This window comes from Sarcophilus harrisii, chromosome 3 (genome assembly GCF_902635505.1).
Source record: "Sarcophilus harrisii chromosome 3, mSarHar1.11, whole genome shotgun sequence".
In the NCBI taxonomy this organism is placed as follows: domain Eukaryota; kingdom Metazoa; phylum Chordata; class Mammalia; order Dasyuromorphia; family Dasyuridae; genus Sarcophilus; species Sarcophilus harrisii.
The window spans coordinates 323,520,786-323,548,117 of NC_045428.1; the positions used below are offsets into that span (position 1 = coordinate 323,520,786).

The 27,332-nt window shown below is 32.8% G+C and overlaps 1 protein-coding gene across 1 annotated transcript in view; it reads right to left on the bottom strand.

Moving 5' to 3' along the window:
* CNTNAP5 (contactin associated protein family member 5) overlaps positions 1–27,332 on the bottom strand; it is an 876,250-nt gene that overhangs the window by 178,577 nt on the left and 670,341 nt on the right. The window contains exon 14 of the mRNA XM_031959885.1: positions 8,190–8,346. Within this exon, the coding sequence (XP_031815745.1) occupies positions 8,190–8,346 (157 nt within the window). The remainder of the gene's footprint in view (positions 1–8,189; positions 8,347–27,332) is intronic.

Genomic DNA, 27,332 nt, shown 5'->3' on the forward strand with positions numbered 1-27,332 from the left:
TCATATACGATATATAATACACAAACACAGATGTGTGTACAAGTTCCTTATATCTAGCATAAAAATAATGTCTATTATTGATATATCATATGTATAGAATATATATCTGCATTTATGTACATATATGCATGCTATGGTTTGTATGTCTACACAAATGGTATCTTCAGTCCAGTTTCCTAATTGTTGTTCACAGCCCCAAAGGGGGTATCATAAATGAATATGGGTGGGAGTCATAAAATTATGATTTATGCTCATTAATTTTTTATTTTGAATATATATTTACCATGGTCATATAAAAATTTTTAGATGAAAAGGGATAATAAATGGAAAAAGTTTAAGATGTCTTTATATACAGTATGTAAGTATATAAGATAAAATGTGTGTATATGTAAATGTATATGTATATACATATATGAACACACACAGTTCATATGTGCATGTGTGTCTAGATAGCTAAAAAGATAGGGGAAAAAATACAAACACATATACACACCATATAAGAAAACAGCATATACACAGATGAGAAATGTAAGATGATAGCATTGTTGAAAGGAAAAAAAACATGTATTTCTGTAGCAAAAAAAAAAAAATAGTACTGAGGAAACAGGGTTTTGAGGGAAGGAACACTAGACAGAGATTCAAGAGAACAAACTCCTATTCCGAGTTTAGCTACTATGACCTTGAATTAGACAACTCTCCTTTCTGAACTTCAGTTTCCTCATCTGTAAAAAGAGAAGGATGAACTATTATTGATCTGTAATATCCCTTCCACCCCATAAAAATCTTTGTAATGTTCTTTATCTGGGGTAAAGAGCTTCTAATTTGATTACACTAGGAATATCTTATTTAAACTGTGGAACATCAAAAGGATGCATACTTTGCTATTAACACTTAATTTCCTTTTCTTCTTTTACTCCCCTACCCCCCCCCCCACCTGCGAGATGGCAGTTTAGCCTATCTCCACACAAACAATTCATTTATTTGCACTTTTCAGTGAATATGGAACAGAATTGTCACCACTTTTGCTTTCTTTTTTCATGCTCAACTGCCTATCTGTCTAAGAGTAGTGTCAGAAAATACCCAATTCCAATGCTGCTGACAGTCTGAGTCATTAAAAGGAAAAGGAAAAGTTCTTAACACAGCCTTTACTGAGTTGCTATTTGCCTTTCCTCTCTTCTGGAATGGCAGCCACTCAGAAGACTGCTAAACAGGAGATCAGTGTTAGCAGCTGGCTCAGGTGCTGAGACAGGCATTGCTTAAAATCATTTGAGCTCAAGAAGTGAATTGGTTTCTGATGTGATTGGGGCTTTTATTTCTTCCTTCCCTCCAATTCCCCTCCTCCTCAGTTTCCTCCAACTCACTTGTCTAGAACGTCACTCCAGTAAAAATATCTGGATTCTAGTCAGAACATTGTCACTCACCATGTAGTGACCCTGGGAAAATCATTTAAACTCTCCAAAACTCAGTTTCCTCACCAATAAATAAATCATTCAACCAATAGGTGTTTGTGAAGCACCAACATGAGGTTACAAAGAAACAAATGGAATAATCCCTGAACATTTATTGAGGACTTGTATTCTATCAAAGAAGAAATTTATACACATTTAAATACACACACATACAAACGCACCACAAATATAACATACCAAAGATATACAGCAATTTCCAATGAGAAGAGATCATATTGCAGATGGAGAGATCAGATGAGGTTTTGTGTGGGTGCTGGCTTTTATGCTGAACTATTAAGGACATTGATGATTCCAAAGTGCCTTCCAGATATGGAAACAGGCCACATAAAGGCACTGAGATGGGCCATATAGTGTGTGTGAGGAAGAGTAAGGGCAGTTGGCTGTTATAAAGAGTATATAAAAGGAATTATTGTATGATAAATCTGAAAAGGCAGGCTGAAGTTAGATTGTAAAAAGCTTTAAATGTCAAAAGGATTTATGGTATAGTAGATAGTGTTAGATTTGGAGTTGAGAAAGGCTATTTTCCAATCCTGCACTGATATTTACTATCTATTTGATTTGGAACAAGCGTAGGGGGGTAAGCCTCAAGCTGAATATCAAGCCTTCACAATTTACCGTACCTTGCCCTGTAAACCAAATACAGTTTTCCATGGACATTTAGACAGTCGGTATACCCAATCTAAGAGTTGTGGTTCCTTATTTAGTATCTTTTCTATGTTAAAGTTATAAAAAATTTTTGAAGGCTTAGTAGGTGGTCCATTTAATTCTAATACAGAGTGAACAGATATATATGACTTGAAAACAGCAGGGAACTACCTTTTAAAATGATCCTAATTGTCAGGAAGTAGAGACAGCTTCTATGAGAGGTGGAGATATTCAGGGAAAAAGAGGCATCTGTGGCATCTCCCACAATCTAATATGGGACTGGATCTCCAGACCTTCATCTCCTCCCCGACGATTGCACCTGGTCTCTATGTGGGTGTTGGGGTTGGTGTTGCCTGCCTTGGGCCCCACAGCCTGGCTCTGACATAGCCAGACTCAAGGCCAGTTACATATGCAGTAGAGTGGTTGTTTTGGATCATATTGATCTCTACACTCCCTTTCACCATATGACTTGAATCTGTTTCAATTCTCTTGGTAAGTGTTTATATATATATATATATATATATATATATATATATATATATTTATATATATTAGTGCATCCTGTAGAGAGTCAGAGCTTTGGCTGTCAGCCCTCCTTGAGGTCATCGCTAAGATCATGATTCTGTGCACTTTTCTTATCGCATGATCTAATAATGGCATTCTCTGCTAGGTTAATTTTCTTTGTAAAATGTGCATATGTGCTTTACAAAATAAAAACATATGCATTTAAAAATAAAAAATAAAATAGCCCCAACCATCACTATTCCATTTGGTAACTGGGATGAGGTTGTATTCTGGATCACATGCCAGCTAAAATAGGGCAATGGTGATGAAAATACAGAGAATGAGATGATCAAATGACCTCATAAGCTGCTGTGGTATCCTTTGATATGAATCCATATAGTGGTATGTTAAGAGTCTTCTCATTTGAACACAGAAAAAAATTCTTCACTAATGCAAAAAAAAAAAAAAATAGCTTAAGGGAGGAATGGCTGGATTAACCTGCTAGGAAGGTAAAGAAAATTCTCTGTTCAGCATTCATTGGTTATTGTTTGACTATTGTGCAGAAGTTGTTCTACCAATCAACATAAAGTGTGTGAAGAAAAGTTAGAAAGCCACTGTGATTGGAATATATTGTGTGTGAAGAGGAGTAATGTGTAATGAGCTTGGGAAGTTAGCCTACAGAGAACTTGTAAAGAGTTTTAAATGCTAAAAGACAGTATGTTATAATGAATAGAGATAAGTTTCCAAAAAACTAGCCTCGATAAGGCCTGCTCATTAAAAATATAAATACTCAGTAAGTATTGACTGGGAATTTATGTATATGTTGAGTGGGTTATGAAAATCTTGAAGGGCTAATGAAGGGATGATTTTGACTGCAGTTGTCAAAAGTCAACATGAAGGCATTGTACACATAGATTAAGGGTATGGCTTTTAGAAGATAGAGGTTGTAACAGGAACTAAAGGGTGGAGAATCTGGTTACCTTTTAATTTTGCCTACATCTAAGAATTCCTTAAAATATCTAATTATTAATACAGTTGTAGTGAAGTCTTATTTTATTCAAGCAACTGCCTCAAAAACTAATAAACATTTCAAACTCAATTCATTTCCCATAGGTTCCTAGTCTGACAACTTCCTTGCTGTCAGGGATTTAAATCATAGAATGGACAAAACCATTTTTGTCTATGTCAATCTATGTAGTTTAAGCTGCCTATGTCAGAAATTCTCCCCTCCCACCCCTACCGCCCCTCCCCTCCACCCTCCCAGGAAATCAAAGATCAGAAGATGATTTCTTGTTCCTAGACAAGTAAACACAGAACAGCAAAAGCAGTAGTTTAGCCTCAATTTCCTAATGAGAATGACAAACAGAACATCCTGGCCTCCTTTCTCACTTAGAACAAGTTATTCTGCTAGATTTAACTCTATTTCAGAAGACATATATGTAAGTTGAGAAGTCATGTAGAATGCAATAAAAGAACAGGGAAAAGTTCATTCTTCTTTATCTGTTTGGGTGATTGGGCTAATACCCAGAAGAGTTACAAGTACAGAAAGGATAAAAAATGATGGAAGAACACCAAGTCAGATCATCTGGCTCCAGTCCTATCTCTTTCAGTGGCTAATGCAATCTTGGATAAATGTCTATACTTTTTTAAACCAATCATCTTCTCTTAGGATTCATTACAATATTCCTGGAATATTTCAAATACCTGCCAACTGTTCTTCTTGCCTTTTCCACTATTTGAAAAACTATTAAAGGGGAAGCTAGATGGTGAAGTAGATAGAGGTCTGGCCCTGGAATCAGGAGGACCTGAGTTCAAATGTAACCAAAAATGTATACTTACTAGATGTGTACCTCTGGGCAAGTCACAACCCCAATTGCCTTGCCAAAAACAAACCCACAAACAAAAAAACTACTGGAACAAACTTTCTTACAAATGGCGTGTGTGTGTGTGTGTGTGTGTGTGTATACATATATGTATGTATGTGTGTATGCAAAAATACTATATATAATCCCTTAAATATACATACATATGTGTACTTATATATACATATATATATGTATATATGTATACATGTTTATGTATCTGTGGGTCTACTAAATAATAGCAGTACTAAAGAATTAAATCTTTAACAGTTAAAGAACTTACCTTCCTAAGTCAATTAAGTCATCTTGACTCCCACATAGAAAGTGAAATAAAATTGCCCAGTTATCTTCTGTACAAGATCAATCATATACTATGATTCTCTGTAGTATATATATACTTATTGTATAAAGAGCTGAACCTGGAATCAGGAAGACTTGGGTTCAAAATTTAATTTAATAGGTGTATTGGCCTTTGGAAGCCAATCTCTGTCTGTCTCAGTTATATTATCATTCTGGTTATTAATAGCTATAACAATAATTGCCATTGTATTTTATTAAATTGCATCTTAATTAATTAATAACCTGCCAATCCAGGGCCTCATAACTTTGATTTCTCTGCCATGAGAAAAGCTGCTATCAGAGAATACCCATCTGCTTTCTCTCTCTCTCTCTTTCTCTCTCTCTCTCTCTCTCTCTCTCTCTCCCCCAAGCATGTACACACACACACACACACCTTTTTCAGATTAAGAGGCAGCACAGCATTTCCTGTTTTCAGATTTATTTTAGAAGTAAATATCAGAGAAATCTTTCTGGTAATTGTGTTACTATATGAGAATTACAACACCTCCTTTAAGGAAAAATAATATTTGCATATCACTTTCCTTCTAACTCTTCAGAGTTGATACACTATATACTATACTATATACTATATATACTATAGAATATACTATACTATAGAAATAAAAAAGAGAGAAATGAGAGAGGGAGAGACAAAGAGTGATAGAAAGAGGGAGACAGAAAAAGAGAGCAATCTCATTGGAATTTGATGGAAAATGTTAATAGAACATGTTTTCAGGGAACATCGTTAATATAATCGCTCAGTGACCTGTTTTCTATAACTCATCAAGGATTCCAAGAAGGGATTTTTCTAACATATATAAATAAAACAACTTTCCAGAATACCAGATCAGTGTTTTATACTACTTTAGAAACCATGACACTGACTACTCAGGTAGTTAGAAAAGGGAATGTAAAATTTCAGGAGGGGGCAATATCTGCAAGCCATAAAGAAGGAACTGTTCTCCTAGCACTGTTCAATTTGACATTTTTGTCATTGACTTGAATGAAGGCTAAGATGGCATGCTCAGCGACTTTACAGATAATACAATGCTGGACTAAATATCTAAGACTTTGAATGATCGAATTAAGATCCAAATAGATTTTGATAGGTCAGAACTATGAGCTGAACCTAATGCAATGACATTTAATGGGGATAATTATAAATTTAATGGGACTAAATATAAAGTTCTGCACTTAAGTTCTCTCAAAAAGTCAATTACACAAATACAGGCTGTTTGAAATGGCTAGACAACTGTTCACTTCACAAAGGTTTATACTAAAATTGACACTTGATATAAGAGACAGAGTAGTGTCATGGATAGAGAACTGTCCATAAAGATAAGAAGACCAAAGTTTGAATATGAACTAATATATATAAGTTAAGTGACTCTAGGCAAGCCATTCAAATTCTGAGTATCTCAGTCAAAAAAAAAAAAAAGACTATAAATTACAGAGTAGGTATCAATATGCATTAGTCTATAGAGTGCCCCCTTTTTTCATATCTTTATATTAGTGAATTTATTGGTTCAGACCATCATTGAAAACAAGTAGCCAAAAAATTAAAACCTTAATATGAGTCAATACTATCACATCATGGCAGCCAAAAAACCCAAACAAACCTTAATTTGATATTTGGCTTATTGAGGGAAGGATATAATTTAAATCAGAATTATAGGAAACATAGCATGTTGAATGTGCACTTTATCTGGAATCATAGGACCTATGGGATCTTGAGAAAGTCAATGAACTCCTAAATGACTCAACTTTCTTATCTCCAAAATTAAACAGAGAGCACTAATGGCCTCTAAGACCTTTTCCAGTACTAAATCAATGATGTAATGAATGATGTAAGTCATCCTCATTACAGCATATGTGGAACACCACATTGAGTTCTAAACAATATTGGAGAGTAACCACCATGGTGAAAAGGCCTGAAACCATTTTATGAGTATTGGTTAAAGAAATGGTATTCATTTCTTTACAGGAGAGAAAGTGTTTTAAAAACCCCTGGAGGGTTTTAGAATTATTCTGTTTGAGCCCCAAAGAATGGAATTAGGAAAAATGGATAAAAGTTAAAAGGATTATTTAAATAATGTTCCATAATCATAAAATCAGTACCTACAAGGAAGTAATGGGTCTCCAAAAGATTTTTTATGGAAAAAAATATTCTGAAACATGACTGTTATTTTACAACAAGGTTCTTTGATATAGAAAGTAGACCATTTCACTAATGTACCCTTCCCTATCTAGATATTTCTTTTTTTGAGGGCTGTGGTCATGCATCAGTGAAGGGTGTTCACTATTCAAAGTTATTCAAGTCCTTATGGTAATCAAAATTCAAGATTCTCTGTAGTTAATTTTCATAGAAGGTTTCCCAGGACACTGACTTTAATTAATTTGCCAAAGGCCACCCAACTATTATTGTAGAGAGGCAGAATTTGAATACATGTTTTAATTTCCCTCTAACATGAAGAACAACTCTATTTCTACTGTGCTGTCACCTTTTATATAGATACAACATCTAACATTTTCCATTATGAATGGGTATTCATTATTAATATTAAAATACTATGCCTGAAATATGAGCTATAAAATTTTCATAGTTTTGAGCATGTATTTATGGACACATCCATATTGATTAGTTTGCTTTTGAACTTTGAAGAGTTATTTCTATTGTATATGTAATATTAACCATCTATAATTTTATAATGCATTAAGATTCACAACGTCCTTTCCCCATAATAAATCTTAGAGATAAGTATTATATCTACTATATTTATTTTATAAAAGAGGACACTGTGATTTGAAGCAATGAAGAAACTGACTTACAAGTTTACAATTCTTATGAGAGCTCAAATCCAAAACCAGATCTCCTGAATTAAAATATTCCTACCATTATACAAAACTGGCTAAAATCTCTTTTCATTAACATCAATAGTTAGCTTTAGGAGGATTGACTGATGATTATGTCATTGGTCAAGGAAGAATAGAGAGAAAAATATACCAATTACTTTAAAAATTAAAAACAAACAAAAACTTGCTATCTATGCTTCACATATTATGGAAGGCTAATCTATTGCACAAAAAGGTAGAAATTCCCAAATACTTATAACACAATTGCAGCCAGATATTATACTGCACAACAGTAAACCTTCAGAATATCAACAAAATATATTTAATTCTTCAAATATATTTTCTTTTTGTTGTAAATTTCATAAATTATTGTGAACAATTACAGGAGATTGCAATTCCTTAAGTTTTCAAACAAAGGAAATATGAAGTATAATCTAAACTCTAGTAGTAAATCATGTTAAGTTTCCCAGTCATGGCTCCTTTCAAAATAAGAATAAAAAACATATAACCCTCTTACCATTCTTCTTTGTCTGCATCACAATTGCAGAAGTGCCTCATGTCTACACAACTCTCCTCCAGTCCACATGCACATTGCTGAACTCCAGGAAGGGAGCCTCCCCAGTAGGGATGTCTTTCATTGCCTCTTCCAATCCACCATGTAAAAGGTATACCATCTGAAGATAAAAAAGATCACATATATCAGAGAGTGCATTGTTAAGGACTGACACAAAAAACTGAAATGAGCAATCTCATTTCCTAAAGGAGTTAGCATAGATGAGTATACTTTTAGAATTTCAAATTTGGATTTGGGAGTATATAATTTGCATTTTAAGATAAGCAAATATTAGTCTGAAAACAATTTGGCCTTAACTCTTTTGCTTTTTGTTTTCATATTTTTTTCAAAATTATGTGAATACATTTTCTTGCCTTACTAAAGGCAATTTAATGAATACAATTGAATTTTCTTTAATGGATAAGGATTTTTTAAAACTTTAGTATTAACATTCTGAGCATTCCTAGGCACTGTGTAGGATTTTACATGAAGAAGGTAATGAGTCCAGCAGAAGGAGATTATACATTAGGCATAACAAGCATAGGCTTTCATCTAGAAAATGCTTTTAATACATCTTAGATATCATTATATTTTCTTATAATTTACTTCATTTGACTTCAATTGTGATTCTTTGTTTTTTAACTTTCATTTCTGAATATACTCCTTTCCTCTTCCTCATGCGGTAAGCTTGATTAATATAAGAATGATTTAAAAAGAATAAAAAAGCAATGTTGCAAAACCAACTCATCAACAATAATATAAACAACATGTCAAAAATCCATAGTTGTCTCTTTTGTTTTTCCCTGAAGTGAGAGAGAGGAAAAAGAAAAAGAAATTTGATTAAGGAATATAGTCAATTGGTTTCTGATGAATCAACGTTTTATAGTGAAGATAGTTATTGACTTACAAACAAGCAACTTTTATAAAACCTATACATTAAAAAAAAATAAAAATCAGTGTGTCCTTTCCCTATTCTACCACCATTATCAAGGTCAATCCATTTTCTGTGATGGTATCAGAAATGTTTTAGAAAAAACAAATCAAACAAACATATGGAGGCCAATATTTTGGAAGATTAAAGGGTTTAAAAATGTAGTAACAGAAGTTATAAAAAGCTGGTATATTTTATGTCATGAGTGTAAGAGAAGACACACCCACAGGATTGACTTGTCTAAAGAGTAGCTTCCTTATGCCAAAAATATCTTCCAGCATACTAATTGATTTTCTTATTTACTTTTATTTTTGTTATATTGTATAAACTTCTACCAATTAATTCCTTTGTTTTATTTAGAAAGTACTTTCAAAGATGTAAATACTTTTTTTAGGAGAGTTGAGGGTGACAACAAAGAAGTCATTTGGTAGTAAAAATCCATTTAGTCACATAGTTTTTCACTTAACACTAACATTTGATTATCTTTGTTAAGCAAATAGGAGCCTCGATTTGGAAAGATAGAGGTTGGTAAGTTTGATATATTTTAGGTATACATAAATATAGACATAAAGATTAAATGCTTAGAAATAGAGCAACATAAGTTACAGAAAGGTGGCATATTTTATGTCATATATATGCATACATATACACACACACACTCTTTCTCTCTATATATATATACATACATACAGGTGCATACATGCATATACACACACACATATATATATGTGAGTATATACCTAAACCTCTAGATATGTACATATACATATGTAGATATGTATATGTGTTTGTGTATTTATAAAATCAGGTAAAGAACTTAAGGTAAAATGAAGGTACAAAACCCTGGGAAAAAATGCAATAAGACTTGGAAAGGATTCAAAAATTAAAGAAAGATTATAACAAATGTAACCTTATCCCTCTTCTAATTTTGATTAGAATCAGCTGTAAACTTAGCTAAAGGAATAAAAAATTTTCTTGCTCTCTTCTCCTTTATTGCATATCCACATCTCTTTTTTTTTTTTTTTTATTTAATAGCCTTTAATTTACAGGATATATACATGGGTAACTTTACAGCATTAACAATTGCCAAACCTCTTGTTCCAATTTTTCACCTCTTACCCCCCCCACCCCCTCCCCTAAATGGCAGGATGACCAGTAGATGTTAAATATATTAAAATATAACTTAGATACACAATAAGTATACATGACCACAACATTATTTTGCTGTACAAAAAAGAATCAGACTCTGAATTATTGTACAATTAGCTTGTGAAGGAAATCAAAGATGCAGGTGTGCATAAATATAGGGACTGGGAATTCAATGTAATGGTTTTTAGTCATCTCCCAGAGTTTGCATATCCACATCTCATCCCACAAGAAGTATTCTGTTTCAACCACATATGAATGAATTAAATAATTAATCAATGGATTTTCTAAAAAAGTATTTATAAAGCACTTACTTTGTGCTAAACACTGGAAAAACAAATACAAAAGTGAGACAACACCTCCCTTCAGAGAACATACATTCTGTTTTTGAAGTAGATAATACTTTATGTTCGTCAGTTGTTTTAGTCCTATTTGATACTTTGTGAAGTCATATGACGTTATTACAAACAGATGAATGGTTTACCATGTCCTTCTTTAGCTTATTTTACAGATGAGGAACATAAAGCAAAAAAAGGGTTAAATGACTTGGCTGGAGTCACATAGCTACCAAGTGTATGAGGCCAGACCTGAAATTTGAAAATGATTATTCCTGCTGTCAGGACCATCACTCTACCCACTGGTCATCTAGTTGCTCCAGATGGCATTTATAGGATTTAGTTTCTGGAAGGATGGAAAGACCTAGTGGTTCTTAGACGGCAGTTGAAGGGAAAATGGAAAGGGTTTCTTTGCATACAACAAAATGGCTGTTAAGTTCCAGTGGTCCTTAGGATATATTGGTAGTGAGAAAGCATTGATATAAGTGGCCAAGTGGGCAGAAGTTGAAAAGGCACAGGTCCATGATCATCAGGGAAGACAAATTAGGACAGAAGTCAAAAGTTGGGATACTTTTCATGAATAAAGAAAGAGGGGCGGGGAGAGTAGTGTCTAATTCAGCCACCAAAGCAAAAAAGTGAAGAGACCTTTGTAGGAATGAGAAATATTATGAAGTGTAAACAGACTGTCCATGCTATTCTCTCGGCCTAGTACTCTCTAGGAAGGGCTGTGAAGGACTTGATTAGCCTCATCTGAGAAATTTAATCCATGGAAATCACTAGAAATTGGATCAAATTTCCAATGGAAAACAAACAGCTTATTTGCAAATGAATTTCTGGCACACAAATTGCTTTCTTTTATTCTTTCTCCAACCTTTATTTTTTATTTTAACCTGGTAGAAATCAAATGAACTGCCTGGGGCTTAATTTTGTTTCTAAATCATCATTCTTTGTGACACCCTTGCGAGTCCAATGTTTTTCTTCTAATCACCTAATAATGGTTTTAAATGATTGTCAATAGATTGATTGTCAACAGAACATTTAGTCCTCTAAAGTGACTGAGAAAAAAGGAAAGGAAGAAGGCAAAAAGGAATGTATTTGAAGTTCCATTTCTGTCTTTCTCTTTCTGTGAGATCACAATAACAACTTTTAATGTGCTTTATAATATAAATATATTATACCAATCCCTGACATGTGTATACTATTTTATTCTTTGTACCCAGAAGGCATTTGACAAAGTTTTGTTGAATATATTTGGATTATTTTCAAAATCTGTCATAGCAGAAAACTGCGGTTCAGAGACTTATTCCTAATCTAGTGTTTCAGTCTAAACTAGGACTCAGTTCTCCTGAGTCTTGGCCTATAGTTTGTATATGATTTTTTTTTCTTTCCCCTAATTAAAACACAACACACCATTCTTCTTTCTGAAGAAATGTGAAATAGCAAAAATAATATTTCTTGATTAATGAAAAAAAAAAACTTCATTTAAAATATGAAAAAAAATTACAAAAAAACCTGACAGCTTATTATAAACTATAGAAAGTTTAGGTCAGAATAGAAAAATAATAATTCACATTTATACAGAACCATAAGAATGATTTGCAATGCAATTTACATTTGTTATATTACTTGATCCTTGCAACTCTATGAGGTGAATGCTAATGTTATTTGTATTTTGCCCTTGAGGTACCTGAGACTGATTTGTTAAGTGACTTGCCCAGAGTCACACAACTGGAATTATTTGAAGCCCAGTCTAAGTTCAGCTCTTCAAGATGAAGACCCAGTCACTCAACTGTGCAATCACTATAGTTTGAATGCTTTTCTGAATATTACAGTCAGTGTTTTAAAATGAAGGATTTGGAAATTTGGCACTTCTTTAATAGGAAGATTAACAGAAAGGTAGATTCCTTACTGGCAAAGAATACCTCTGCTTTTTTTATAAGTATCCCTAGTTCTTAGCAGAGCCCATAGCAAATAGCAAGAACTTATTTTTTCATATTATTCAGTCATCCCTTTATACATTTGCTCATATAAAATTGCTGGACATTTCACTAAATGTCTGTGACTCTCTGGTAAGTGGCTGAGGCAGGACCTGATTCACTGTAGAACCAAGATTTCATTAGCTTTTTGCTGTATGCTTACTCTTCTTCTCTTCCTAAAACCCACTTTGGATCACGTGCTCAGCTTTAAAACCTCCAGAAGTTCCTCATTACTTTTAAGAAAATATACACTTTTCCATTTAAACTGTAATTCTGTTCACAAGTTCGTTTGAACTTTCCTTTCCAGACTAGCATTTTAAATCCATTTATACACTCTACCATACAGACATACTGACTTCATACACTACTGTTGCTCAAAAACAATATTATTCTATGTCCCGTATTGCTTCCTTTGCACAGGTTCCCATTCATATTTGTAACACACTTCATAGAATCTCTTCGTTTATTCAAGTCTAGCACAAGTGCTACCTTCTATAGAAGGCCTTTTCTGATTCCTTCAAGTGCCAGGGATAATTTGAAATAATCCCCAAAATAACCCTGTCCTTAGAAATAACCTTGTAATATGCACATGTATGCACACAGGCATTACTGCTACATGTATAAATATATGTGTGTATGCATGTATTTATTATAGTCTGTGTTGAATGGTTGAGTGGCAGCTACCTTTGTATTCAGAAGCAATAATCCCTGATTTCCAGTTACCCTTCTGGAACAGTCACTGTGTGACTCTGTGCAATTCACTTATTTCTAAGTTTCAGAGTTAACAACTAATCTTCATTTATGGTAATTTCCTTATTGTGGAAGTCCCCACAGAAAGGTTAGATGCTATTTGTATCTGTATCTCTCTCTCTCTCTCTCTCTCTCTCTCTCTCTCTCTCTCTCTCTCTGTCGCTCGCTCTCTCCTTTTTTCTCCCTCTCTCTCCCCTTCTTTTTCCCTTTCCCCTCCCTTTCCTCTCCTTCTCCCCTTCCCACCTCTCTCACCCTCTCCCTCTCCTTTTCCCTTTCTTTTTCTCTTTAATTTACTTGTTTCAAAAAAAATACATTGGAAATAATTGATATCAATAATGTCTTCATTCCATTAATCCTCATTAATGCTCAGCCTCCTATAAAGGTTTCCAAGCCACTACTAGTTAGGATCAAAATGAGCACCAAGTTTCATGGCTCAGATATGAATACACTTTATCCTCTAAAACAATATTCATATGTAAACTGCATGGATGTGATGGGTAGAAATTTGATCTATAGCTTTAGTTTGGTTCTTTTTACAAGCAGATCCAGGTAGACATTGATTTACCAGAAGATTTAGGGGACTAGGGAAGACTTTGAAACTGAAAACAAATAATTATTACTTGGTTTCTAGTGATTTTTGTAGGCAAACTATGAATGAATAAAAACAAATATAAGTGTTTACTTTGTGCCAAACTGGAACATGACAGAAAGATAATGTGGTGGGGTGGCTGGGAACTTGTTAGTTATAATGAGTTCTCACTTCCATGCACATGGGAATTTTCTTTGATCCTAGGATATTTGGTTTAGCTACTCTGTCCTAGATGCAAGCAGGAAGTTTGGCAGATTTGCTACAAAAAACAAATTGCAAATCTCTGAGCACTGGAAGAAGGTTAAATCTACCCCCAATTACTCAGCACCAGAACTTAATCAGTAGAACTTTCCCAGGGCAAACTAAAGCAGTTGTTGCTCCTTTTCATTAAGAGCAGACCAAAAGCTTTTTAAAAATGAGCGAAACAAACCCCAAAAAGAACTCTCACCATAGACATTTATGGAAAGAGAGAGGAACAGACCTCAAATCCTTAAAGGCAAATCAATTCAAGATGAAGCCCCAAAGAGAAATATGAGCTGGTCCTCATTTCACAAGGCTTTCTAGGAAGATTACATAAAGGATCATAAAAGAGAGTTAGAAGAAAAATGGGGAAAGGCAACGAGATCTTTGCAAGAAGGGATGGGAAAAGCATATAACTCCTACAAAATAGATTTGATGAAATGAAAAAGGCATGTAACATCTTACAAAACAGATATGAAAAAAGATACCGATTTGCTGAAAAACAAAATTTGTGAAATGAAAAAAAAAATGCAGTGAACAGAATAATTCAACTAGTCAAATACAAAAGGAGCAAAAAGATAACAAGAAAAAAATACACTAAAAATTAGAATTGAACAAATGGAAGTGAATGACTCAATAAGACTTCAAAAGTCAGTTAAACAAAAGCAAAAAAAGGAAAAAAAATAGAAGAGAATATGAAATACCTCCTAGGAAAAACAACTGACCTGGAATATAGATCTAGGAGAGACAGTCTAAGGATTATTGGTCTTCCTGAAAGCCATGATGGAAAAAAAAAGGATCTAGATATTATCTTATAGGAAATGATAAAGGAAAACTGTCCTGATGTCTTAGAATCAGAAAGTAAAATAGACATTAAAAGAATCCACCGATCACCTCCCAAAAAAGACCATCATCACTATTATATGAAGATCAATTCTGATGAATGTGACTCTTTCCAACAATGAGAAGAATGAGGTCAGTTCCAATGATTTTGTGAAGAAAAAAGCCATCTACACCACCTACACAGAGATGGCTGTGGGAACTGAGTATGGACCACAACATAGCACTTTCACTCTTTTTGTGGTTTGCATGCATTTTTTTCTTTCTTATTTTTTCTTTTTTAATCTGATTTTTCTTGTGCAGCAAGAGAATTATATAAATATGTTTACACATAATGCGGTTAACATATATTTTAACATGTATAATATAAATTGGATTGTTTGCCATCTAGAGGAGGAGGTGGAGGGAAGGAGGGGGAAATCTGAAACACAAGGATATGCAAGGGTCAATATTGAAAAATTATTCATGCATATGTTTTTGAAAATAAAAAGCTTTGAAAAAGAAAATTATATATTATCATCTTTTATGCTTTATTGCAATTCTATTTGGTTCAATATTATCCAATTACAATCTTATTAGGTTTAGAACTCAATTGGCAATGTTGGAAATATGTTTGATACCTTTGCCCTTTAGGGAAGCATACAGACATTATACTGAACCCCAATGTTCTCTCTAGAGAAAGAGGAATTTTGGTTTCCTAATATGTGTCTATAGTGAGACCAGTACTTCTGATTTGTGAGTCCCTAAACTTGGATCCTTAGGGGATCTGAGTCTTGAATACTTTATTCCCACTCCCAAATACTTTCCAGAATTATGTACCAGATCACGAATAACTTCCTTTTATTATCCTGATGCCCCTCTTATATACCAGTTTCCCTTTTTTTGTTGTCTTAGACCATAACAATGCAAGATCCTTGAAAGTAGGTACCGTCTCTTTTGTTTTTGAATCTTTAGGACTTATTACAATTCCATATTAACGCTCAATGGTCAATATCATCTATTGATCTCTTTTTCTCTGTTTCTATCTCTCTCTTCTTCTCTGCCTCCCTACCTCTCTCTGTGTCTCTGTCTCTGTTTCTGTCTTTCAGTGTCTATGTCTGTGTCTGTCTGTCTGTCTGTCTCTCACTCCAAACGTAGGATTCCAGGATCCAAGCTGTGGCCAGAAAAAGGTTTTATCAGCATTGCCAAATTTGTTGTTTGCCTCTGGGAAATCCCCAAGTTTGAGAGTTCATGGAACCTGACTTCTAGAGAGAAGATAAGTTGATTCAGTAAAATTGTTTTAAAAGCAATTTTTAGTGAATATGTCATTTTGATTATTATAAATATTCAAACTAACTATGAAGGATATATGAAGGAAGATACAATTTGTATCCAGAGAAGGAAGTCATAAATGAATAAATAAAACTGATAAATATATACAATGATTTTAAATTTACATATAAATATATATGAATATATAAACATATATATATATATATATATATGCACACACACACACACATACAAAAAGATACATATTTGTGTCTGAGGTTTTTGCAGTTTACAGTAAAATCACAACTAAAGTCACAAGCAACCCAAAGAAAAATAGAGAAGTTTATAGTGAGCATAAATCAAATACAACCTGTTGCCATCAGTGATTAACATATGAACACATTACATATTATTTTGATTACTTATTGTTAGAAAAGATTATCAATCTTTTAATATGGAAGATAGATGATAAATTTACAACTTGATAATTATATTAGTTACAATAGTTAATTATAATTAGTTACAATAAAATATCAAAAGAAAAAAAAAAGGAAGAAGCTTTCAATGTGTTGGGGAGATTTTCCCCTGAAGATCTGTAGGGAAAGCATGAAGAAAAAAATTTTCTCTAATGAGAAGGAATAAAGGAATTGTTGTCTGCAATGCTGAGAAAATCAAATAAATCATTTATTAAATAAGTTATGGTTTGTTCAAAGTATCAGTTTTCTCATTTTCTCATTTCTCATCCAAGATTCAGTCTTAGCCATGCCAATTTCCTTCCTGGAATAAAGATAAATTTATGGACCCATTAATAATAGTAACTAAGTATATAGACTATCAAGCAAACAAAGTTTAATAAAAGAAATACATTCAACTCAATTCACACAATATTTTAAAGGGTATATTATGGAAAAAAATCACCATATTATATTCTGGATATATGTCTTCAAGAATCTAGTTTTCAACTAGAAATCATCCAATTCCATACATTAAATATATTATTACATATTGTTATCATTATTATGTTATATAATATTACTTATTTTTTATATTACATATATTATTTATTTTTATTAAAAAGTTACAACTTCCCACTCATTTGCTTATACTAACCATATGTTTGGCTGTGAACATTTGAGAATGTAATCTACATTTATCTCCTCATTTTTTTTGTTTTCCAGTTTCTCATAATTTGGGGGTTTAGAGCATTATCCTACATCTTTTCCCTAATGTTTAAACCAAATTTTTCCCAACTGCTTATTGTGTGGGACAAGGAAAATAATGTTCATTTTATTAACTTGTAAAATAAGAACAAAAATAATTTTATCAACTATCTCAAGAGATAGTTCTGGTAAGATAATTTTCTAAAATTATAAAACACTATGTAAATGTGACTATATTTATTGGCTGATATTCAATGCATGAAATAAAATGTAAGGAATAACAATAATAACTTTTACATTGTGCCAGGCAATGTACTAAGCACTTTACAATTATTATCTCATTTGCTCTCACAACAACACTATGAGGTAATTATTATATTTACTATCTTCCTATTATAATCCTTATTTCACCAATGAAAAAATAGAGGCATGCAGAGTTTAATTGACTTGCCCAAGGTCACACAAATTTAGTGTTTGAAGTCAGATTTGAACTTGGGTTTTCCTACCTTCAGGCCAGGTGCTTCAAACATAGATATTCTTTCATAGTTTCTGAAAGTGCTGAGGAAGTTCATGACATAGAAGGGTAGAAGGACAACAAGAAGTAAAGTCTGCAGATAGAAACAAGAAACAAGAGTGGGGCAGCTGGGTGGCACAGTAGCTACTGTGCCAGGCCTGGAGTCAGGGAGGTTCATGTTCCTGAGTTCAAAAATGACGTCAGACACTTACTAGCTATATGACCTTAGAAAACACTTAATCCTATTTGCCTCAACTTCCTCATTTGTAAAACAAGCTGGAGAAGGAAATGACAAACCATTCCAATTATATAACCAAGAAAACCCCAAATGAAGTCATGAAAAATATGGCATAACTGAAACAACTAAACAACAATAAAAATGTGCAAAGTACTGTGATAAATGCTGGGGATAAAAACAGAATAAGACAATTCCTATAACTAAGGAGATCACATTATAATGGAGCAGAAATAAGCACATGGAAGGTTTTATCTGCAAGTCAGATGAAAATATCTAATACTCTTTAGGATGTAGGTATGAAGCATGTGTTTTAATGACTTTTCTTTTATTATATTTCCACTGTTAAAATCATATTTACTTCTGATGGAGAACCCATTTCATGTTACCAAGGACTTTGGTGACCTTTCAGTAGCTTCGAGTGCCAGACTGCATCTCCATAATTGTTGCTTTCTAGAATCATAACTAAAGCCACTAATTGGAAATGTTTCCAAATTTCTTGAATTTGATGCCAGGGGTGTAACTGATTGGGACCTGAAAGGAGATAGTCTTCAAAGTTTTGGTGTTGGTTTGACTAGTCTGTCACCTGGCACCTACTTCCAGAAAAGATTCAATCCCATATATGTCAACATAAAGACAAATATGTCAAAGAAAGGGCATCATGTCAAAGAAACATTAGTTTCAAAATGGTAATCAATGTGAAAAGAGGACTCGATTTAAATAATTTCAAACATATTGTCTATTTTGGTATTTTCTGTCTTTGAATCATCCATTTCTCATATTCAGGGATTTCTATATATAGGATAGATCACAAAATTAAAATAAGAAGGTGACTTAAAGTAATCTAACCAAACCAATTCATTTTTTAAATGATGAAACTGGATTTTATATAAATTGATTAATTTGACACTGTTTAGAGGGTAATAAATAGATAAGCTAAAATATGAAACCATGTCTATTGACTCCAAGAACAGCACATTTTCTAACACTTGATATTGGCTCTAAAAATATTTTTACTTTGCATCTGTTATTTCACTGATAAAGAAATATACTAGTAAGAAAATTGCATCAAACCATGCCAATTATGCCTCTAAGTTGCAAAAAGCAATGAAGCAATGACATTTCCAGTGTCACTAAGTTTATATATATATATATATATATATATATATATATGTGTGTGTGTGTGTGTGTGTGTATGTATGTGTATATATATATATATATATACACTATATATACATATACATGAATATGTGTATATATATACACACACACACACGCACACATATGTATTATGTCAGAGACAAAATTTGAATCTAAAACCTATCTTCTATGCTGACCCAATGCTACCTTTCACTCTCTCCCTTCCTCACCTCTTTCTCTCTGTCTCTTTCCCTCCCTCCCTCTCTCCCTTAGTCCTCCCTTTATGTATATGTGTGTGCAAAACAAACCAATATACTTATATGTATATGATTTATATTTATATTTCTATATATAGTTATGTAGCCACACATAAATTAATCTGTACATGTGTAAATATTAATATAGAATATATTATTTCATTGTGTGTTTAAACATTAAACATTAACAATATAAGATTTTTAGAAAGATTTTAAATTAACTGTGATTTCACATTGTCTAAATTATTTCTGATTTTTATTTCTGAAGAATATTATTTATAGAAATTTGTTCAGTCAGAAAGAAAAAACCAAGCTCTTTATTATTAGAAAATAAAGGCAGACATCAAACTTACTTCTTGATGGTTAGGATCATTAAGTATGAGAATATGTCTAATAATGTTATTAAAAGCTTTTCAGTGGCATTAGGAAATAACATTTTTTATAATGTTGTTAATGTTCTTTTCCCTATTTTCTAAAGCCATGCCTAAACAAGATAAAAGATAGAAAATTAATGTATTCACCACTAAAAACAAACAATGAAAGTTGTTTTGATGAGGTCACTTAAAACTAACCTAGACAAAGCTTTCTGAATGCACTAAAGAGACCACTTGTGTTTAGGTAAAGGAATGGACAAAATGATTAATTTTCATGATTCTATTTGCATTGTTTAAGTTTTGTAAGAGAAGATAATAACACTTTGAATTCTGATAGCATTTTTTATCTAAAGAGGAGTAATTAAGGCTTATAGCAAGGTTAAATGACTTTTTCAAGGTTATACAGAAACTAGTAACACAGCTGAGTATTAGACATAAGACTCTCCAGAGCCACAGCAGTACATTTCATTTCCATTCAATTTCAAAACACTTATCTTCCCAAGGAGTCAAATACCCTTTTTGAAAAGGTATGAGTCTTAGAAACATATTAAAGCAATAAAAATTTCAGTGCCTAAATCTGACTAGTTTGATACAACCATTCTATTTTGGCAGTTAAAAAAAGGTAAGCATTTTTCTTGGAGTTTCAGTAGCTGTCTTTAAAGTTTTTATCACCAATCCTTAAAAATATCCATGAAAACAAAGGTTTCTTAAATCTAGACTGTGGAGAATTGATGAGCACTTATATTCCTTAATAAAATATTGTATAATGTTATAACATACCGGATCATCTATGTGTGTATATATGTGTGTATACATATGTATGTATGAACATACATACATATGTATACACACATATATATTACATGATATGTGATACACACATGCTATTTCATATATGAGGGTATATGTTTACATAATAGTTTAATTTATTTAAAACAAATACAAAATAGGGAAAAATAACACATGAACAGCATAGCAAGAGAGGATTAAAATATAAAAAATTTCTATTTCAAGAAATCTTTTATAATAGATACTACATATTGTGTTCAGTTGTCCATTTTTTCTTTGCTTCCTTGTAGTTTTTCTTTTCTTCTTTAAACTTTTTATTTTATTCCCTTTTTGTACTCCTTTCATCCACCTACATACATCACCCAAAAATGCTATAATTAAATGCAGGTATCTATTCATCTATCAAAATATAGATATATGTGTATGTATACAATACATACAAACACAAAACCTACATATACATTCATATTAGGATTCCACACAATGTAAAAGTATGTATATATTATGCATGCACATGTACAAATACATATACACAGCTATCTATAATCATATTCAGGTCTTCCTGACTCCAGGCCCAGAACTCACCGAGAAACTGAAATGACTTGAGCAAATAATTTTATTTTTTGAAGCAGTGTCTGCTTTATATTTGCACCCATACCTGTCTTCTAATTCTATATTTACTATTATAAATTCCAATTGTACATAGTCAATGTCTCCTATTACAAATTTGTGTTACAGAAGCACCACATATCCAACATTTACACAAATGATGTTTTCAGCTTTCCAAAGAATAATTTTCTTTATTATTCTTCCTATGAAAAATATGGGAAACTCACTAACCTTTTCCCCACCAGCTAATAACAAATCAGTTGTCAAGTTCTATCATATCCTCCTTTTCTTAAAAGATGATTCATATCTATTCCTTTTTTCAATTGACATTCTAATTCAGAGCCATATTAGTTAATACCAAGGTCTCAACACATCATAAAATTCTCATAAAATGTAATGGTCAATATTACTACTATACTACTGAAATTAAGAATATTTCCTAGCATTATATTTATTATTAGTCTTTTTTTTTAGAGAATGCACATTTTAAAGGGGTTTGTTTGGGAAGTGGTTGGAAATATGTGCTACATAAAAACAAATATATCAACAGTTTAAAAGCTATACATTCTTTGTCAAAAATCTGAATGATATCATCATCATCTTCACCAACAATAAAAACACTGAAGCAACAAAAAGAAAGAATAAATACAAAGCTCTCATAGGATACAAACTCATTAATTGGTCTTTTTACAAGTATCTAGCATGGGCCCCTGCAATTAATGGGCTTTCAATATTATTAGCTGAATAAATGAATAAATATTTTGTTGAGTTTAAGTAATTTTATAAAACATATTAGATAATTCCAGGATTTATCAAAGCTGTAGTGCGTGCAATGCTGAAACTAGTCAGCTAAGCTCCCAACTAAATTTTAGTTATTTCACCTATATATTTTTCATTTGTGTTCCAAATATTTATCATATCTCTAGGCATATAGTAGATGTAGAAACATATGTTTGGTGATAAAAGCAAAAGCTTTGGGAGCTGTCATGTGTCAATATTATGACAAAAACTAAAAAGGGAAAACTGATACACAAATTAGTAGAATGAGTAAATGACACACAATGATTAATTTGGATTCAGTGGCATTTGCCCCAATCTGAGTTAAATAATTTCAATCTCAGCTCCCTGATAGAGTATCCTTGGTAATTCTCCCAACTAATTGCTATTATTCTTGCTTACTAATGTTCCGAGTTCATTATAGATATAATTTATAACATCCACTGCTACTCACTGCTTCCTCTATTTTTTTAAGATGCCTCTGTGAGAGGAACTTCCCAAAGATTACCAAATTTTGGGGACATAAACTCTGAGGTCCCCCTAAGGAGACAAATTTTAATTGGCGGCTGTCATCTCACTGTTCAGCTCAATTCTGGCTTTATACTACCTTTGTAAATTAACAAATCATTAATTTTTCTGGATTTCAGTTTCTTCATGTTCAAAATGGGGCTAATGCTACTTACAATTCTTACCTCCAGAGCTATAATAGCAGGAGTAAACTGGGATTTTTCGCAAGATAAAACAGAAATGGAAGAACATTTTTCCTTGGGATGGAGCACTTCTTCCTAAGGGTAAACTACTTTTTTACTCCTTGATTTACAACTGTGTTTTGGGTTCAAGAACCATCCTTTGGGTCATATTATTATAACATCCCTCTCCCAAATAAATCTGGGTATTAGGAATCAGGCTGGGTATTTGTGGAACAGACCACTCTTTCTGCCTGTGAGATGTCATCTACTGTTGGACTCTCCCCTTCACTCTTCCTATGGAACCACTCTGCACCCTCCATTCTGAGTGCCTTTCTATCATGGCCATTCTCCCAACTGCTTTTGCTTTTCATAAAAATTTCTACCACATCGGGGTGTTTGAGCAAAACAATTTGCAAATCTCTGTATTCTATAATAAATTATGAAATGTTGTTGAAGATTTTTATTATTACTATCTACCATTCAGTGTTGTAAGAACCAAATGAGATAATCTGTATAAAGTACAGTGTGTCTATCAATTACTACATGTTATCTGTTCACTGAAAATTGTAACAGGTAGCAAGACATTCTCTTGAAACAAAGATACTTAATTCAGTACATTTTTTTTCCTTCAGTGAGAACAGACTGAAAATAGGTTTATAATGGACATTTGGGAGGTGTTTTTTTTTTTTTTTTTAAACTTGTGCTGTACTCTAAAAGGAGAAGAGAATTGATTAGGAGAGCCAGCAAGAAGGAAAAAATAAGAAAGATGAACAACAGAGATTCAATTTTCTCCTTACATTTTGCCATGATATGAATAAACCTTTTCTGTTTAAATTCATTCGATAGAAGGCAAAAAAAAAAAAAAAAAAAAAAAAAAAAAATTACCTTTCCAGCGAAGCACTCAAGAATAACCATTGTGCTGAGCCCTGACAGGCTGCTGTTTGATTCATAATAGGGATGTGTGTGTGTGCTCACGTGTGTGTGTGTTTGTGTGTGTGTTAAAAGCAACAAGTGAGTAAAACTGAATTTGTTTATAGCAAAATGAATTATCATCAGTACGTGTGGTAAAGAATTTTAACTCAGAAACAGCATTTATGTAATTGATCTTAAAATAATTCAGATTCAATTCACATTGTCTTCTTTCTACACACACATATTCATATCTACCAATTCTCTACTTCCCTTTCCTCTTCTCCTCTATCATTTTCCCTTCCCTCTCATCTCTGAGAGATCTGAGAGACCAGATAAAAAGGAAATAATTAACTAAAGTGCAAAAATTAAAAGAGTTGGGGAAAGGATTTTTGTAGAAGGTAGGATTGTAGCTAGGAAGGTCACTAGGCAAAGTTGAGAAAAGGAAGTCTTCTATAAGAGATAGTCAGAAAAAATGCCTGGGCTCAAGAATAGAATGTCTTATTTCTGAAGTGGCCAGGAGACAAATGCCACTGAAGGCAGAGCAGAGTAGGCAGAGTTGTGGAGGGAGAGCATTTCAGGTATGGGGGAGAATAAAAGGGCTGAAAAATAGAATGACTTGATGAAATAAGAGGCCAATGTGGATGGAAGGCATGTGAAGTGAGATGAGAAATAAAAGATAGGAGGGACATAACTAATGAAAGGATTTGTGTCAAACAGGATTTTTGTAGTTGATCCTGGAGGCAAAATGGAGCCACTGATATTTATTGAGTAGAGATTAGTGTATGTGTGTGTAACATGGTCAGACCTCTACTATTGGAAAATCACTTTGGTGGCTGAATGGAAGATAGATTAGAGAAAAGAGAAAATTAAGGTAGGCAGTAATCCAGGCATGAGTGGATTGATGCATATACTAGAGTACTGGCAGTGTCAAAAGAGAGAAGTAAGAGACAATGAGTTACAGGGTATGATTCTAGGTTGTAAACCTTTGTGACTGGGAGTATTGTATTGCCCGCTACAGTAATAGGAAAGATAGGATAAGATAATTAATTCTGCTTTGGGCATTTTTAGTTTAAGACAGTGCCAATTAAACTTTTTCCACTTATGACCCTTTTTTGCTAGACAAATTATTTATGTGACCTCAAGTATACAGGTATGTAAAATAGATATACAAATAAAGTATTTACTGATAATAATTCTTAATTTCATTATCTCCATATTGCATTACAGAACTCCACATGGATTCACAAACCACATTTTTAGAAGCTGGGGTTTATAATGTCTATTGAAATCTAGTGCAAGTTATCTGAAAAGTTATTAGAGTTGAGAAACAGAAAGTCTGAAAACAGGTTAGAGCATCTGAGATTCTTCAGAATAACTATGATAATGATATCCAAGAGAACTGATGAAATCAGCAAATGAAGTAGTATAGAGAAGAAAAGGGATCCAGTAAAGAAATCTGGAGAATATCTATGATTAAAATGTCTCTCTGTTTCTCTGCTTTTCTGTCTAGCTTTTGTTCTGTTTTTCTGTCTGTGTCTTTTTCTGTCTCTTCCCTCTTTTTTCCTCCTCTTCTTCCTCCTCCTTCTCCTCCTCCTCCTCCCCTTTCCTTTTCCCCAACTATCACACAAAGCCTTTCCCTATTCTCCTCTCCTCTTCTTTTTTTCTCATTCCTTCTCTTTCATACCAACAACTTTTTTTCTTCATATGCATACAGAAAAAAAACACAAATCAAAACAACATTTTGGGTTAAAACACAGTTTTTCATCACTGCTGGGTAAGGGAAATCTGCTTTTAATCATAAAAATCCATCAACAATTGTCTATGTTTGTATCACAAATAATAAAACATTTCTTAAAGCTATTTAATATGTCAGGATCCTATCAACCTAGATTTAAAGGAGACAAAGCCAGTTTACTTTTTTGCAATGGTAATGGAAAAATGCATTCCTATTAATTTCTTGAACTAGAAAAGCATACATACAAATACCCACATACCCATTCAGAGTTGTGTGTTTGTGTGTGTGTGTATACATATATATATAATTATAATTATATATATAATTAGTATTAACTTAAGGTCTTGAATATAAAATAAAAAGAAAGTTTAGTATTATTAATATATAACACCCATTAGAAGATAACAAAAATGATGATACATACAATTGCCAAAAAAAAAAAAAAAAAGAAAAGAAAAAATGGTTGATACTGATCTACTAGCTTGATCTTTGTAATTATGAAGTATTATGGAAATTCAACTATAGGATCGTATGGTCAATTATAATAATAAAACTGAATTCCTATCCTGTCTTTCCTAGTGTGCAAATAGAAATAAAAACACACACTATGTATGTAACAATGGTCCTTTTTTGTTTGTTTGTTTGTTTGATTTTTTTTTGTTTTTTTTTTTTTCTTTCCTGAAGAGAACATAAACAAAACAAACACATTTTTTTAAAGTGATGTTTGGAACTTCCAACCATGCTCTCATTTGGACAGTGGCAGACAATCACTTTAGGAGAAATATTGCACAGGACAGAATTAATGAGTTTCATTGGACATTTTTTTCTCACCCTTTTAAATTTCCTATCTTGAAGTAAGAGAACCAACTTTTGTTACTGACTTTTGCTGAAGGATCTTTATTCAAGTATCAAGCTGTAACTTGAGAGAGACTAAAGCTTTGTCAATCAGTCAGGATCAATAACAGTATATTCAGCCAAGCTCTACCAAGTGCAGTTTAAGCCACTGAATCCAAAGAACTTTTCCTCTGGTGGCCATGTAGAACACCCTAAAAACTAAACGAGCTGAATGAAACTCTTGCCTACCAGATAAGTGGAAGTGTTCGTGCCATATCCCAACTCTCAGTGATTTTCCTTTATGTATGACCATTTACTCAGACTGGAATTTCCAGAAATGGGATTTTACCCCTTCATACTTCCTTTTCTGCTCTGTTTCTCCTCACTTCTTTTTTTTGATGTCCAAACAACAAGGTCAGAGGGAAAAAAGACTCTGCCTCACAGGGGAAAAAAAACTTCGCCTCACAAACCTGGAATACCTATAGTTTGGGAAATTAAATTGCCCAACTAGTCACCCCTGTTATAACCTCAAATATCTCCAATTATTCTACTAAGTACTTTTTTTTATAATTCTTAGCCTTTACCCACTGGTATAGTTAGGTTAGATAATTAGAAGCATCCCACTTAGAGCAAAAACAAAGAAAGGTCAGGCAAATATTTCCCCCTAGATCAAAGAAATATATTGTTTTACTGACTACCAGATAGATAGCTTTTAGATATTACCAAGATCACAATGTCTTCATATAATCTCCTTATACCCATGCACATTCCTTCTTACTATTTTTCATGTAGTCATTACATTTCAGGGTCAGATAAACCAACTAAAAAAATCCCAATTTTTGAAGGTTGAGAACTTTATTTTTCAGCAAAGTTATAAAAATATAACATTATATATAATATGATAATAATAATGAGAATTATTTTATTATTGTCATTGTTGTTACTGTTTTCCTTTTAGGCTTACCATTTAACCAAACTACATATTTACTCCCTTCTCACCTTTACACTTTGGAAAAGAAAAGAA